Source organism: Solanum lycopersicum, chromosome 9, assembly GCF_036512215.1.
Source record: "Solanum lycopersicum chromosome 9, SLM_r2.1".
In the NCBI taxonomy this organism is placed as follows: domain Eukaryota; kingdom Viridiplantae; phylum Streptophyta; class Magnoliopsida; order Solanales; family Solanaceae; genus Solanum; species Solanum lycopersicum.
Genome location: NC_090808.1, coordinates 1,063,367 through 1,081,086, shown reverse-complemented (window position 1 = coordinate 1,081,086; position 17,720 = coordinate 1,063,367). Strand labels below are relative to the sequence as shown.

The following is a 17,720-nucleotide window of genomic DNA, read 5'->3' as shown; positions in this document are numbered from 1 at the left end:
CCATATCTTTAATCAGAAATTTCGAGTTCTGACACTTGGAGTGGAAAACCTCTTGGGAGCATTAGTGAGCCTACCCAGTACGAATCTAGATTAGTCCGACTAGTGAAAGAAAAGTTACTTTTGGTCTGATAAGAAAAAACCTATAGAGACTATTTTTGGAGTGCAAAATCTGAAGTAGTGTTAATAGGAAGCCAATAGAGACTGGGAGTTGGGCCAGTTGTGGAACTTTGTCAGTTTGAAGTCATGTGAGGAATCTGATGTGGAATAGTAGCAGTAGCAGAAACAACAGTCATGAAGCGGATTTAGAATTTTGATTTTAACCGCTGAATCCATTATACATCTGAATTTTTAAGTACAACATCGATTATTTGTGAATTATTTACTGGATTCAGATGAACGTGTTACGTATATTGTCAGCAGAGGGATGAAGTAGGGGCATGGTGGTTTCTACTTTGTTCCTGTAAACTACAAGTGTTTGATGAAATCAATCCAAATTATTTGTGCAAATCTCTTGGTATTCACAAATCCTTTTGTTTTGTATCAAACAAACTACAATTTATACCCATTCCATGTTCCCTTCTACCTAATATTTCTGTCTATATAGTGTGAATCAGAGCTTTGGTCAAATGTCTCTCGATCGTTCTTCACTTAAATATTAATTTTAAACTCGCAAAATATATCTAATTCGCACTCTTATCATTAGACGGAAGCTTTAAGATAGATATTGTCTTCTTAATTCGTTCCTTTAATTCATCGTTCACTAGATCATTACAAATGATCCTTTAAAATTTTTGGTAAAATATTCCCAAAAAATTCAAGAAACTTCACTAGGTCCGATTTTTTGACAAAAGAATTTTGGGACCTTTTGTAGTGACCTAGTGAACGATAAACATAGTCTCTACAAGATCCACACAATTGTTATTAGCATTTAGGGATTACAAAATTGAATTTCAAGATTTTTATCAGTTCTTGGTATGTATTAATTCATGATTTTTTCTTAAAAAAAATATGACTGAACGAAATTTTCGATCAATATTTTTTTGGACTATTCGTAATGACCAAATCGACGATACCATATTTTCTTAATTTTTTGTACGTGAGTCCATCAATTTTTGAAAATATGACAGTCCAAGACTTCTATGATTACAAACGTATTAAATTTTCATGTCTCACGTATGACCCCATCTCACAAACAAAGAAGACTAGAGAATTATTTTTTTGTTATAAAATCAAGGACCTCGAGCATTGGAAATTATATGATTTTTATACTCTCCAAGTCTAATAATATATGTCAATTATCGACTTCGTACACTTCTTAAGAAACTATAAATATAAGGTACGTAATTTTACTATACTCTCCTAAAATATAATAAATACAAATATAATAGAAAAATAACTATAATTAATGATAATACTGAATCAAAAATTAAGAATAAAATCATTCATTAATTTCATAAACTGATCATTGAATATCTAAAATAATATAGTGAATAACTATTCTCGAACGAAAGGATACGTTTGATTTCAATATTTCCAAAAATTGGGAAGGCAAGACATTGTACCCTTTGGCAATGAGTAGAGTTAGTAGTGTCAAAAGTTAACATCTCAAAAACAGTTAAATTTTTTATTAAAATATATTATTATTATTTTTTTTAAAAAAAAAAGATGTCTCATCACTGGTTTGACCAAGTCAATTGGACAATGTGAAATTATATTAAAAAATTCTTATAACAGAATTCAATTTTATTTTTTTATTTTTTTTTGGTGCTAAAAACAAAGTGTTGAGGAATGGGCTATTTCTTTAATATCTACTGCATAAAAAAATGTTAGTTTAATAAAAATTTTATTGGGGTTGTGGGTTTTGCAGACACTGGACATTATTTATTCAATTGTTTTTTGCTCTTTGATTATTAAAATTTAAAGCTAATCTTTTTTTGGCCACAAGTGCAAACTTTATTGTATAATTGATTTATTTTTTGATAAAGTTCCCGCTTCAAAATTTAAAAATAACAATTAACTTACTTCAATCTCAAGCAAGTTAAGTTAGCTTTATAAATCCGCATGGTTTATATCGCTCAATTAAATTTTGAAATTTTATTAATCAAAACTCGACCTCCAATATTGTTTGAAATTCTCAATCGAATCCATGATCACATGGTTAAATGTCATGTGCTCTCCCAATAGAGATAAGTCGGTTAGTTCGATAGTAAAAATCAATAATTCTATTTAATACTTAAGTGTTAGTGCATGATTATTTTCGGTAATATGAACTAGTACTTACATATTTAATACGTAAGCGTTAGTGCACGATGTTTTTGGTAACTACGAATATTGGGATTTTCTTGCAAAAACTTTACACGGCACTCCTTAATAAATTGAGGGAGCAATACCTATAGTATTACCATGATTCACGTCATTTTTTTTAGCATTTAGATGCAACTTATCAGAAACAAGGTAATTTTCTCAATTTTCTATGTGTTAATACAAGAATTTTTTGGTAATATGGATTTCATAACATTTTTTGCAAAATCTTTATAGGACCACTTGAATGACCTGGTGGAACAATACGTATAACCTAACCATGATTCACATCATTTTTAGCATTTAGGGATAACTCAACAGATTTCATGCAATTTTCTCAATTTTTTCGTGTGTTTTAATATAGATTGTTTGGTAATATAGATTTCAGTTATTTTTGTACAAATATTTTATATGACCCTCTGTAATGACCTAGAAGAACTATACTTATAGTTTTACCATGATTCGCGTCATTTTTTTAGCATTTAAAGGTCACTCGATAGGAATTAGGCAATTTTCTCATATTTGCATATGTGATAATACATAAATTTTTTGGTGATATAGGTTTCAGGAAAATTATATTGCAAAAACTTTACATGATCCTCCTTAGTCCTCACTGACCTAGGGAAACAATACATAGAATCTCGCCGTGATTCATACCAATTTTTTTTAGCATTTAGAGGTCACTCTTCTATTTTTTTTCGTGTTGTTAGTATGTGAAGTTTTTAGTGATATATTTCGGAAACTTCTTTTGCAAAAACTGCACAAAATCCTCTATAATGGCCTGGGGAAATATTACCTATAGCCTCACAATGATTCACAAAACCTTTTTAGCATTCAGGGGCCGCTCATAAGAATTAGATAATTCTCTCAGTATTTCCTATGTATTTGTACATGAAGTGTTCGGTTATATATATTTTGGCATCTTTTTTTGAACAATCTATGTAGGACCTTTTTTAATGACTTGGGCGAACAATACCTAAAACACACCATTATTTACGCCAATTTGTTTAGTATTAAGGAGTCACTCAATAGAAATTAGACGATTTTAAAAAAAAATTCGAATGTGTTAATACATGATTTTTTTGGTGATATGAATTTTAATATTTTTTTTTGCAAAAACTTTACAATACCCCTATAATGACCTAGGGAACAATAGATATGACCTCTAGAGGAACTAGTCGCATGTAGTTTGTCATATCACAAAAAATTTAAATTGTTAACTCTCGAGGACAGTAAAATATAACGAAAGATACAAGTATTCCACCCTTTTCTGTAGAACAAATAACCAAATAAATAATAGTAAGTCAAATAAACTTTTTTCCTTTGTTCTTTTTCTTTGAGAAAAGAGTGGGACATTGTTGTACTTGGTATGTAGGCATTCAAAAGTTCTTTCCTTTTTCCCTCTAAATTCAAAGAAATGTTTAACATTGTCAGAAAGTGCTTTTAATTTGTGAAATTACAAAAATGAAAACTATTATCAATTAATTTGGTAAGATGAATTTTCTACATACTAATCATATCCTAAAAAAAAAATGAAAAATACTTATTTCATTCTTCTCCTTTTTAAACATAATGTACATTTGACCTTCACCTTTTAAAAAATTTATCCAAACAAGCTATAAACAATCTTGGTTCAAGTTATCAGATACCTATATTGGTAAGTGATTACAGATTACTAATAAAATAATCGATGCTCACGAAAATTCATTCAAACATCACTATTTATAAACAATTTTAGCTAGTTACCATATACTTGGGTTAGGTAAGTGATAACAAATCACTAGTAAAATAATCAATGTTTATGAAAACTGATTCGAACATCACGACTTATTAAAAGATATAGAAAAAGTTTTACTGACATTTCCTTCAAACTTTTATATACTTTATTGTCTTGGCATCATCTCTTTCACTTTAAAGTACCTCTGCTCTTCCCTCTCACATTTGCTCAACTCCCCATAAGCATCTTCACACAAACACACACAAAAACTCAGAAAACAGTGCAAAGACTCCTGTCTTTTGCTTACATTAAATGGACACAAAAACTCATCCACCTTCATCTAAAATCAAGAATTCAAATGAAGAACAACAAGAACAAGAACAAGAAGAAGAAGAAGATTACATAGATATGGAAGTTACATCTTCTTCTTGTTGTTCTTCACCACAAATAAGCAGAGAATTTGAGTTCCAAATGGCTTCTATTTCCATAAATGACAAAGAGGCAGCAGCAACAACAACATTAACTTCACCAGCTGATGAGCTTTTTTATAGAGGCAAACTCCTACCTCTTCACCTTCCTCCAAGGTTAGAAATGGTTCAAAAACTTCTAAAAAACTCAAAGATTGAATCTTTTCAACAACAACAAGAAGATGATGAACGATTTAGCATTAGTACTACAACCCCTTTTGATTCTTGCAACATTTCCTCACCACAAATGGTTGAAAAACTTCTTCAAACATCAAAGATTCAATCTTTTCAAGAACAAGAAGAGAGATTCAACAGTAGTACTAGAAACCCTTTTGATTCTTGCAACATAACCCCATCACAAATGGTTCAAAAACTTCTTCAAACATCAAAGATTCAATCTTTTCAACAACAAGAAGAGAGATTCAACATTAGTACTAACACTAGCACCCCATTTGAGTCTTGCAACATTTCTCCATCAGAGTCTTGTAGAGTGAGTTGTGAACTTAATCCAGATGAGTATTTCTTTGAATGGTCCACTGAATTCAGCACTTTTTTCAAAGACAATCATCCAAAGATGAAATCTTGGTCCAAAAAGCTTAAGTTAGTGAAACAATCATTAATCAGTCAAAAGCTTAAGTCTTCAACTTCAAAAGCATATCTCAATCTCAAGTCTTTATTCAACAAGTCTACTTGTTCACTAGATCAACAACAACAAGAAGTTCCTAAAGAATGTTCAAATAAGTACATTAAGGTATGTAAAAGAACCCCTTTTGGTCATATTGGAAAATGTACACATTCACCAACATTAGCAAGTATGATAAGAGACAATGAAGGAGAAGGGGTTCATGAAGACAATGTTAATAGTAATCATAGAAGGTCATTTTCAGCAGCAATCAAGAAACATTCACCAACAAAATGTTTATCATCTTCATCATCTAATGGTTCAACTTCATCATCATCATCATCATCATCTTTTTCATTGAATTCTAATGGATTTTATGAGTTGAATTTTCTTAAGAGAAGTAGTAGTGTGAGTACAGAGATTGAAGGGTCAATTGAAGCTGCAATTGCTCATTGTAAGAAGTCACAAGAGCTTTGTAATCCAAAAAGGAAATTGAATGAAGCTGAAGGGATTAGTTCAATGTCTATTTCCAAGATTAAAGTCACTGAGATTCAACAAAGATCAGATCTTTGCAGATTTTGAATAAATTTTTTTGTTTTATTTTAGTATTGTCACAGGTGACAGAACAATACAAAAGTCCCAAAAAAAAAACAGTTTTAAATTCTTGTTTGAATTTGCAGATTATATGTAATTATAAGTCATTGTTTTAGTGTGTAAGTATAATTCCATGAGTTAATGTATTTTTTAATGAATTATGTGACTACACATTGGAATTCTTGACTATATTTGAATCGCGGATAGAGTCTATTCGAGAGTTTGGCTTCCAATAAGATTTTCTCTAAATTTCGAAATCTATGGTTAAATGTGAAATAGTCATATCAATGTATCACGACTCGTGTTGATTGAATTGTGCTATAAAACACAATTTTTATTTTTAAATTGTGGCTTATAAAGTATGGTTAGTTTCATTAAATTTTGTTGTTAGTTGTTCATTAACATCCATGCTTTTTAAGGCTTAGTGAGAATTATTGCTTTGTTTGGGACATGCAAAATTTTTGCTTCTTTTAAATTTTTCTTTCTTTCATATAATTGTTTGGTTATATATAATAATCAATTTTTACTCTTAACTTGAAAAATTAGTGGAGCTAAGATATCGTAAGGAGTTCATTGTAATCTTTCTCATTGGAAACTTACGTTGTATAATATATAGATATTGAATTTTCTGATCTTGTTCACATGTTTGCTTCTTTATATTTTGAACTTCCTCAGTGAAAATCGTGATTGAAGAAAACTGATGTCTAATCACATTATGAAGTAAATAAATGTTTTTTTCTCACAAAACGTCTGAACATTTTTTTTTAAAAAAAAAAGTAAAAATGCATATACAAACATAACTTCAAATATCATCAAATTCATGTTCAAACCCTACTTCAACATGAAAAAAGAGAGGGCTAAATGGACCTTTTTTGCACTCACTTAGATGGTGGAAACCTTATAAGAAGTGATAAACTTAGTGTAATAAACTTTGTACTAAAGGGGGAAAAAAAAGGGTACTATAGAAACAACTTTTTTTAAGACAATGGCTTTTTAAGAAGTGCCTTTTTCCACAACTAGATTCTGCTTCACTTTTTTCTCACTTGGTTTATTAAATATGTACTATTTCTACAATTATTTTATTTTAGTAATGTATACAAGTGAGGAATCTCTCAACTTTTACTAAAGAAAAAAGTGAAAAGCTGTCATTTTTCTTTTTACAAAATATAAAAAAGTTTTGGTCAGAGTATTATCAAAAAGTATTTAGGTTCTTTACATTTGAAAATGACTTAAAAAAGTAAAAATAAAATGTATAAAAAGGTTATAAAACTATGTATCTAACTTATATAGTAATATACAAATATAAATAAGTTTATTGTCTAATATGTGATATTATATAATGAAAAAATAATAATACATTTTATCTAAATAACATATTTATTAATACAATACAATTTACAATGTGCTCAATCAAAATATCAAAGGATCATATATATTCGGTGTCAAGGGGATTCAGCGTTATACGTGCATACATTGAATTTTCTTCGAGTAGCTGTGCCCTTAATATTATTATATTTTAACATGTTATAACATATCTAATTTTTCTAGGTACTAATCTCGCTTACTATGATATTTACTTACGATTATCTTTTAGCTAATTCGATATTTTAAAATTTTAATTTTTAAAATAATATAGTAATAAAAAAGGAGGGGTGGAAGGGGGTGGGGTGGAAGGGACCATTTGATAATGACATACATAATCCAAAGATCTTTCATGATATCATGCTCAAGTCTCCACTGACTTGACTGTATCTGAGAGACTATTAATAGGTAAGATTGGTTGTCTTGCAACCCTATTGAAATATACACATTTTGAGATAGTCATCATTACTATATGACCTAACAATCTTATGTTATATGACCTAGACTAGACAATCACCTTTGGGTGTCATCATTTCCAATGAGAGCATGACATACAAAACATTAACTTAAGAAAGTTTATATTAATATTTGAATGGTTACATGACCTAATAACAATAATAATAAAGTACTCTCCAACAATTCAAGCACTAATTACATTCTATTCTAAAGTTTTCTAAATCATATCATGAATTTCTTATTTCACAAATACATTGTTTATTCGTTTGATACATAGCAAACTATACATAAGTTATGTATCCGATATATGAGTTTCGTATCCCATACATAAATTTTTTAAATAACAACATTTGTAGCAGGTACATTCTACACAACGTTGTAATGTATCTTAAAGAAATGGAGTGATATAGAAATTGGAGCATATTTAGAGATTATGTTATCTTAAGTCGTGTAATTACGAATTTTCTCTTATTAATATGCTCCAATTTCAAGTAAATATAACATAATCTCTAAAATTACTTAATAATTAAGCTCATTCTCAATTATATTGAGAATAGTTACAGAACCAACTACTATAACAGTAATTCTGATAGTATATAAATAGCACGTAATTTTCTGACAGAAGGGTCAGATGAACTCTCACACAACCAAAATTATTAGAAAATCCAACCTAAACATTAAAAAGAAAAAGTAAACATTGAAAGGTATTGATCAAATGTCTATGAGATATCTTCATTAACCTATTGAAAGAACCTCATATTAACTTCCATGCACAAACAAATTTAAGTTCACATTACATGTGCTATGTTCCATTGTTTTGACATTGACAAATCAATACTTTTAGTAAAGCTTGGATTATTCCATGAATTTCTAAAAGGTCTAGGAAAAACAAGTATATCATAGAAAAATTCCTAGAGTAATACTACAACTACTAATATGAAAGACAAAACGAGAATACCTCTCAACTACCTAACCTACCCTGTATATTCAAGACACGGTATATATTTAATCCCTTTAGCTTCTTCATATTTAAACTCCCTCATTAAAAATTATGTCTCCGCCACGACTTACATGAACTATATGACCACTATTCATAAAAAAATATGATGTAAAGAACATAAGCAGCCAAATAGGAACAATCAAATCAACTGGTAAAACAATGTCTACATTCATATTATATAGGTCATTCTCAAGATAGAAAAAGTGAACATTAAGAATCAATTGGACCCTTCTTTTTATGGTTTATTATTAATGTTCATTCTCTTATTCCAAAGTTTTTTTTAAAATTCTTTAACAATATATGCACATGTACTTTTGAACTGGAAAAAATATGATATCTGCAACAACAACAGTACCATTTCAGTAGTGGAGTATGTGGTGTAATGTCTAGATTTTTGGAGATATAAATCAAGAAATATTCCCTAGAAGATAATACATCTGCACCAACATTATCCAATCAAACTAAATAATTTACTTTTACAACAAAGAACCTTTAAACACTTATAACTAGATTGTTCTCAAAGTAAAAAGGTTATCAATCTTGGAAACTAGAAGAAGTTTTAGGTGTAGAAAAATGTCAATCACAAATTTTATGTCATATCAATGTTTCATCTCATGCCCCTAAACCCCAAACAATGCAAACCAAAACTGGAGACAAACGGAAAAGAAGTTAGTAAATGAGACAGCATATAAAGATTGGTTGTGATTGTAGACCATGCTGCAATAGCTTTTGGCTTGTCTTGGAGTTTTTTGGCTCTTTTAGTTTATCTCATTTCGATTTCTTCTATCCAGCAAAAATCAAATTTTCATAAAAATAATTCATCTAGGCCAACTGCAATTCCCAGTACTCGAGGATACTGGTGGCACACACCTTTCTATCATTCTCTACTTAAATACTATGCCTAGTTCTTATGGTGCTGGACTTGAATTCACGCCTCTACCAATCAGTTGTTCGTATAAGAAGCTCATCCACACTAGCTAGATTGTATGCAAAGTATGAAGCTATAACAGTTTTAGTATGTCATAGGTATCCACGAAAGTGTCATATGTATTATGATTCTTTGGAAGTTATACGAACTTCCAACAAAAAATGTCAAGTGGAGCATGTCAGAAGATATGTAGCTCTAAAGGGTTCAGTTGTTCAACAATTCAAGTGGTACATGAGTTGAGTTTAGAAAAGTTCGGTTCCTACTAATCTCTCTGACATGTTCTCCTTCCCTTTAAGAATATAAAGAGCAGTAGTAGCTTCCTTTCCCTTTATCTGTACTTCAAACGAAGACAGATCTTAAGGAACTTTGTCCATTTGATCTTCTTCTGAATTAACTTTGTTATTCAAAACTACACCTATATATTAAAGCTGCAAATACAAAAGTCCGAGGGGTGGGGACGTGGGTGTACAAAGGGTGTCTCTATTTCTTTCTCAACTCCATATGGATTCAAAACTATCATATGAGAGCACATTCATTGGTGTTCCTATAACATAAAATAAAAGAATAAAAGATCACATCACTTCTAGTACTATTTCCGTGAAAGAGGTTGCTGGTATGGTTGTTGCCACCGAAAGCAAGTAGACAATGTACAGAGTCATAATAACAACAACATACCCAATGTGAGGATGGTGCATACGCAGCCTTGTTTCCAATAGACACTTGCTCAAGTAAAGCATAATAAAATCACGTATGGAAAGGAAAATACTGTAATACAGAAGTGAACGGTAACAACAACACATGGGCTAAAAAGCAAATAAACCATGTCCAGATTCATGAAAGAAAATAACAAAAAATTTAACAGTACAGGTATCAACACACAACAAATGAGAAATTGGAGGCGTCAATGATGGGGTTACACAAGTAATGATAAAACTGCACAATAGTAAAGAAAAGCGGACAAGAAACTCTTTATTCTCTATTTCTTTCTCCAATGACCTCTATATTGAGTGTACACATAGAATTACAAGCATCCAATGTCATAAAAAATAACTACTGTCATTTATTCACTAAATATTCCAAAATTTTGAAACTGTAACCCCATTCCTCAGGGTTGGTAAAATCTATGACAACAAAATTCATTGTATAACCTCAGTATACAAACTATATATCCCTTCGTTTTTTTCTAACTTCCTTCAATAGTATAATCATAATTGAAATTTAACAAAACTCTTGTCATTTCGGAAAAATAATCAATTAGAATTTTTACCATACTCTATAGTTGGTTGAGCCTTACGCTCTCGCTGTAGCGGGAGGTGTTGCATCATCACTCACTTCCTCCTTCCCTTCCATCTGACTAAGCAACTGTTTATTCTTTTCAAGCGCAGCTGCAACTTCAGGAGGCATATACTTCTCATCGTGTTTAGCCAACACTTCAGTAGCTGCAAAATAACAGTCCCCACTTCTCGCCTTCTCAGTTAGTTGTAACTTCTTCTCGCTCAAGATTTCGTTTTCTTTCTTCTTCATCTCTTCAGTAAATGGCTTTATAAACCCTTCTACTACAACGGAATGCCCTTCCCGAAAAAGATCTGGTAACGACCCGTCGTACTTAACCAAAATATCAGTAATCAAATCAGTTATCACAAATTCCATTTCTGGGGAATTGGGTATTGGTGTTACACTATTTTCTAGTACTAGTCCACCGAGTCGAAATTTGGATCTTGTAGGATTTTCAGCGTGTTTTTCTAGAGCATCCGTAGGGGTTAAATAGAATACAAGTTGATCTTGGAATTGGTTAAGGACTATTACTATGAAACCTGCTATGCAGCTGAATGTGATGGCATAGGTCCACAGACGGCGGGTTTGGAGTTGCCGGGCTTTGGCTGCGATATCAGGTCGAGCTGAACGGTGGGATCGTGCAGGCCGAGAGAGTGTGGAAAAGGATCTTAGGGTGAAAACAGTTTGGTTGGTATTGAAATGGGGAAATACCAAGGGCTGTGACTGGTGGTGGAAAACTGAAATCAAAGGGTGAGATTTGGATAGAGCAGAGGTGGTAGTGGCAGCAGCGCCGGTGACGGCAGAACGAAGGAAATGGGAAGCTAGACGAGAAGCTAAACGAGAAGAGAGTTTTGAAGCCATTGAGACTTTGTGGAATTTATCAGCTCGTGGATGGATATAATAAGGAGGGAATTAAGGTTAGGGGTTGGACGACCAATGAGGACATGAAAGAGAGCTGCCTGGACAGCTAACCACTTCTTGGTTAAGTATTTCCAAAGTTTGGTTTCAATAATTCTGTAATTGATAACTGAAAGTATATACCAAAGACCAAACTTTCAAAGTTCGGTTTAGTAACAGTAATTTGGTTATACCAAATTATTGGTGTATATAAGCCTTCGAATTTTATTTATTATTGGCGTATACAAGTTGAATCAACAAAGAAATAATATGGAGAGTTGCTAATACAATTCCTGGAAATTTCAATAAGTACAAGCCAATCGAACGATGCACAACTGCAATACATGAAAAATTATATTTAGATAGGTAATTAATTCCAATCTATCTAATCGTTATAACCACATTATTATCCACATATATTTTGCGCATAGAAATTATTTGCAACCATAATTATTCTTAACTTCTCTATAAATATCTTTAGTTAATTCTACTTCTCATTCTATATCTTCGATTAACTCGAACTATCTCGAGCTGATTGCTGCAAATCCATTAAGTCTCATTATTCTAAGCTGTTGTAAATCCATTGAGTATATTAACTGAATTTAGCTCCATTTTACTGTTAAATTTACAATTCCACAATTCAGATAAGTAATTGAGAAATTTTTTGTGATCATTGAAGCTCATTACAACATATTTTAACAAAAAAAAATGGAGAAATATAGATCTTCAAATACTTGCATAAATTTCTACTAAAATAATTCAAGTAATTGGTGAAATCTGGTACAAAAACAATCAAAACAAATTCTAAATCATGAAAACATGAAGAATTGAAGAGCTAAAAATTAATGAAGAATGATTTAATACAAACCTGGGATTAGGATTTGTGATAATCAGATGAGAATTTATATTCAATCTTCTTCTTGGAAAAAATGTTTGAGCAATTTTGCCCTAAATTCCCAATTTGCTCTGTTTTATTAGTCTATAGTTTTGATATATGGGCTTATTATTGATGGGCCTATGTCACATTATTGGTAATGGCCTTTAATCACTTTCGGTATTCGGGGATGAAATAGATAAAACTATACCTGAGATTATTATTTTATCGCATTTGCATTATTAGATTACTATTCCACTAATTTATAGTACAATTGGCGGGGTAAAATAATGTTGGGACTAATTAACATTGTAACTAAATATGGATAAAGTTACTTTCAAATTTTGTTTCGACTTTCGAGATTATTATTCTGATCTCATGTACTAAATGATTAGATTATGTGACATACTTTTTTTCAAAAATCTTATAGTTACACAAAATGTTATGACATGTTTTATGTCATAAGTTTCGAAAACGTTCATCTTTACCTAAACCTTATGCTAAATCAGACTATATCACGTGAATTGAAACGGAGTAGAGTGAATGAACAAAAGGAAATAGAGGCACATTACAAAGATAGAAAGTTGAAAACCAATTATATGTATAGCATAATATTTTACACACCACATCCCTTTGGGAAGCGGTGCCGCTCTTCACAGGACCCTACTAACGTGAGATGTTTTGTATACCGGCCAGTCATTTTACTTAGCTTGCTCACTGAACTGTATTTCACTAAGTAAAATGTTCATAATTCTAAAATCTTACACTTCAATTATCTTGCTCATATACTACACAAAAACTAGAGCTCTTAAGTGCAAAGATCAATTTTTTACAACACAAGACTGTACATTGGCTAAGAACTAGACCTAGAACTATATAGCATATAGTTTCTTATACTGATCTTCAGGGATCTCTGATTCTGACATGATTGATACGGACCGTGACAACGTCTTGCTACTCCGAGCTGATTTCCTCTGACTTCTCAGATTCGAAGACTCAATACGATGCATAACAACCCAGTAACACAGTGTACCTAGTGTCGCGACCATGATAAAAGTTCCCATAAAAGTTACTGCACTTGCCATCCATCTTTCATCTTTACCTATAACAATATATGACAATGCAAGAAACGCTACGGAGACAAAAACACAAGCCAACCACATTAGCTTGTTGATAATCGCCATCATTTGCTTTTTGGCTCGTCTTTCAACAACCACGATTGATGTTTGAACAACCACGACAGCTAATGATATGAAGAGTGCAAGAGAGTCGAATATGAAGAAAATCACAAAAGGGGGTTGAGGAGCAATCCTTCCTTCTCCTATTGAGTATCCCGGAGGAATCTCCTTAGGGTTATCGGTATATTGACCTGGTAGATTAAATATGGCAGCAAAAGTAACAGTAGCAATAAGAACAGCAACAACCGTGGTGGAGTTTATGGCGTTGTTAAGACCTTCTGTGTGCATTTTGTTCAGACGCTTCGCTATGTTCTTCACTCTTTTCTGTGTTTGGAAAGTGTGCTCTAACTGATTGTGAACGTCGTGTTTTATGTCACTAACAGTTTGTTTCAGTTCTTTGGCTGAACGCGTTGGTAATGCTAGCTTCATGTTCTTTGCAGTCAGGACACCATGCTCCTTTAGAATCGCTGCTATCTCTGAATTTCGCGCTTTCTCAGCAACGTCAAGAGCAGTTTCACCAGATTTATTGATGGCATCCCACTTCATTCGTTTGTCCTTAACGACTGCTTGAACGATCTACACAAAATTATTCATATAGTTAGCTGTGTTTTCATTTGAACATCAAAAATCGCGCAATAAAATACAACAGAAAGTCAGCCTATACAGAAACATATGGAACTATATAAGCATAAGTGAGAAATGAACAAAGCCAGGCTATACATGTTTAGTTTATGCGTCAAAAGTCATTTTTTCTTTCTTAAACTCCGTGTCAATCAAACACCACCATATAAAATGAAACACGAGTATAGCATACATATGAGAATTTACCTCTACACGGCCTTTACGCGTTGCAATATGCAGAGCAGTATTACCCTTTCCATCAATAATGGTAGCCAAAGTAGGATCCGATAGAATAAGCTCGTTAACGACATCAACACTTTGGCCTTTGACTGCCATATGAAGAGCTGTTTGTCCCTTCTTATCTCTCCAATTTAGAATCCCTTCTTCTTTGCTTAGAAGTGCCTTCACAACTGCAACATGACCATTTCTTGCTGAAGAATGAAGCGCCGTCTTCCCATTATTCTTCGGTATGGTGGCTAAACTGCTATTAGTCTCCAAGAGGAAATTGACAACATCAATGTGACCTTGTGCTGATGCAGTGTGCAATGCTGTGGAATTTGACTGATCAAATGTAACTGACAGCTGAGGAAATGCCTCCAATAGTACCTTCACCATTTCTGCAACGAAAATTCGTAACATTTTTAGCCTAGTGCACAAAGCATCCCATGTTAGAAGCCACGCGCAAATGTCAGTACTAGCTTAACACTGAGGGGACTTCCCTACGGAAGGTGCCTAGCCAACTTGCGTGCACCTCAATAGGCGATCCGATCCACAGGAATCAAACCTGCAAACTAGGGCTTGCACAGTCCAGTACCACTTGACTATCTCTCTTCGTTGATTGAGTTGGTTCAAAATTAATATATATACAAAAATATGAAATATCTACCCTATATATACAGTGTAATTTTTTGTTACCCGCGTTGGTTCGCCCCTGGCGCACTTTACTATTCTGCTGATCCACTATCTGACGCAGAGTCTTATCGACAGAAAAATAAAAAAACAAGAACTACGACGCCTCAATCCCAAACAAGTTTGTAATCTATATTCCTCTTTTTTCATTAACTGTTAGGTCACATACTTATGATAAATGAAAAATTCATACATAATGAAAAACCATAACAAAACAACCACTGCTACATACAACGCCTCAATTCCAAACAAGTTAAAGATTCGCGAAGAATAATTTGAAAAAAAAAAACAAAAAAAACTAAACACTTACCAAAATCACCTTGTTTAGCAGCAACATGAAAAGCATCATATCCATTTCTAGCCTTAATACTAGCTAAACCAATATCATAATACTTGATTAATTCCTTAACCAAAACCAAATCACCAGATTCAGCAGCAACATAAAGAGCATTTTCACCAGATTGGTTCTGTTTTGACAATAATTCAATCAATTCTGCTTCATTACAACAAGTAATTATCTCTAAAACTAATTCAAGATTTCCACTTCTTACAACTGAATGGATTTGTGTGTCTCCTCTTTTTCCTGTTAATTGTTTTGTCATCTTTTTCACACAAACATTTTGCTGCACAACAGAGGAATCCATCTTAACTGAAATTTCAACACTTCTTTAAAAGTTTCCCCTTCTATTTATGGTATAAATAATATAATTATTATCAAAGTCTTTCAAAGTCAACATATGATATAAATAATCTAACCAACCAAGGTTGTAGTGGTGGGGTAGTAAAATTATATGGATCTCAAAAATAAATCTCGAATTCGAGTCATAGGTATAAATCTCCTTTTTAGACAATAATGTATTTTTTAAGTAAAATTTTTATGACGTAAATCTGAATTAGTCATGTTTTATTATGGTAATGGACAATACTGATCTATTTTCAACCAAGTTTTTTATAAGGTGAATTTGAATTAGTCGTACTTCATTATATAACGAATATGAGTATAAAATTAAAAAAAATACTCTAATTTTTTATTTTATTAATCTCAATTCATGTGACATACTTTTCTTTTTATTTTATTTAAAAAAATCACTTTTTTATAATTAAAAACAACGTAACTTTGATTTGTTTAGAGCAAAGAAAACTTAGTTATGGCATCGACAAAAGAACATCTTCTTTCATCTCTGAATATGTATTTGCTTTTTTAGGAAAAAAAAACATGTTACTCTAATTATGAGATTTTTTAATACGTAAATTTAAATTTAATTATACTCAAATATAATTTTTTAATATAAAATTAAAAAGCAAGTGCTAACTTTCTACTTATCTATGACATGACAAAAATATATCTATCTTTTTTTTCTTTTCTAAACACTAAATAGTGGAATTTAGATAATGATTAATGTCCACTTGCTAATTTTTTTTGGTCCACACGCTTGATTAATCATTTGCACCATTAGACATTGAATTCACAAAAATACAAAGAATTTCAACTAGGAAAGATAAAAGAAAGTCAACTTAATTCTAGAAATCAATTAGTGGTTTGATTTTATTAAATGAAAAAACGTAATATTAAGATGTGTTTCTTTTTCTTTATAATATTGACAAATTCTATTAGTTTAATTGATGGGATAAATAATTACAATTTTTTTTAATAAAACAAGAGATTTTTTCATATGTTAGGTAGACGATATCCTTATGTGAAATTTGAGATTATTAATTCTGAAATAATTAATAAGATAACATAGTTTTTCTCCTAAAGTTTTAGAGAAAAATAAGGTTAAAATTAAAATGAATTATATATTTCAGTTTATTCCGTCTAAATTAAATACTATACATTCTAATTGTTATCTCATATATCTCAAGTTTAATCCAATTAGTCAGATGTTTATTGGTAAAAGTTTATCTATTAAATAAAAGGTTTCATCATAATAAATTCATTATATTTTGATGATATTCATATGATACCTCGATAATTATAATCTTGAAATAACTTATTGCTTTACCAAAATTGAGGATTGATAATCCAACTAATTAATTTAATTATTTATAAGTGCTTAAACACACAATTGAGCACTATACAAAAACACAATTAAGAAAGGTAAATTGGGTAGTTGAAGAAATAAAGACAATTGAAAAGACATATCACAGCAGAATTTGGCTAGAAAGATAACACATGGGCTGATTCATTAATTGGAGTTGTTTATTACTTATGTAGTAGCATTATTCTATTTGTGAGAATATTTTAACAACATATCATTCAAAAAAATAATTAAGTAAGAACTTTTGATACAAATTCTGAATTTGTGATTTTATTACGATCCATTTAATATTTATTGGTTTCAAAATTTGTTGTTTCTATTTATTTAGCATAGTAACATATAAAATTTAAACAAAAATTATGAATCTCAACGTATCATAAATTGTACACTAGATTTTCCCAAGAATTCAACTTGTCCATTCATATTTCTTCTTTCACAGTAAAAATTTGAACTTTTACATCAAATGTTACGAAGGATAAA

At 31.3% G+C, this 17,720-nt stretch overlaps 3 protein-coding genes across 3 annotated transcripts; 1 reads left to right on the top strand and 2 right to left on the bottom strand.

Moving 5' to 3' along the window:
• Positions 1-3,737: 3,737 nt before the first annotated feature.
• Positions 3,738-5,859, top strand: LOC104649095 (probable membrane-associated kinase regulator 4). The gene has a single exon (XM_010327746.4). The coding sequence runs from the start codon at positions 4,331-4,333 to the stop codon at positions 5,687-5,689; it is 1,359 nt and encodes a 452-aa protein (XP_010326048.2). The 5' UTR covers positions 3,738-4,330; the 3' UTR covers positions 5,690-5,859.
• A 4,532-nt stretch (positions 5,860-10,391) lies between these two features.
• On the bottom strand, positions 10,392-12,632 carry LOC101244026 (cytochrome c-type biogenesis protein CcmE homolog, mitochondrial). Its single transcript, XM_004246687.5, has 2 exons — positions 12,488-12,632; positions 10,392-11,954 (listed from the first exon to the last, which is right to left on the bottom strand). The coding sequence occupies exon 2, from the start codon at positions 11,581-11,583 to the stop codon at positions 10,738-10,740; it is 846 nt and encodes a 281-aa protein (XP_004246735.1). The 5' UTR covers positions 11,584-11,954; positions 12,488-12,632; the 3' UTR covers positions 10,392-10,737.
• A 612-nt stretch (positions 12,633-13,244) lies between these two features.
• On the bottom strand, positions 13,245-15,871 carry LOC101244313 (ankyrin repeat-containing protein). Its single transcript, NM_001319129.1, is given in 3 exon segments — positions 13,245-14,247; positions 14,500-14,909; positions 15,512-15,871. Coding segments are annotated over 3 exon segments (1,626 nt in total). The 5' UTR covers positions 15,846-15,871; the 3' UTR covers positions 13,245-13,365.
• Between the last annotated feature and the right edge of the window lie 1,849 nt (positions 15,872-17,720).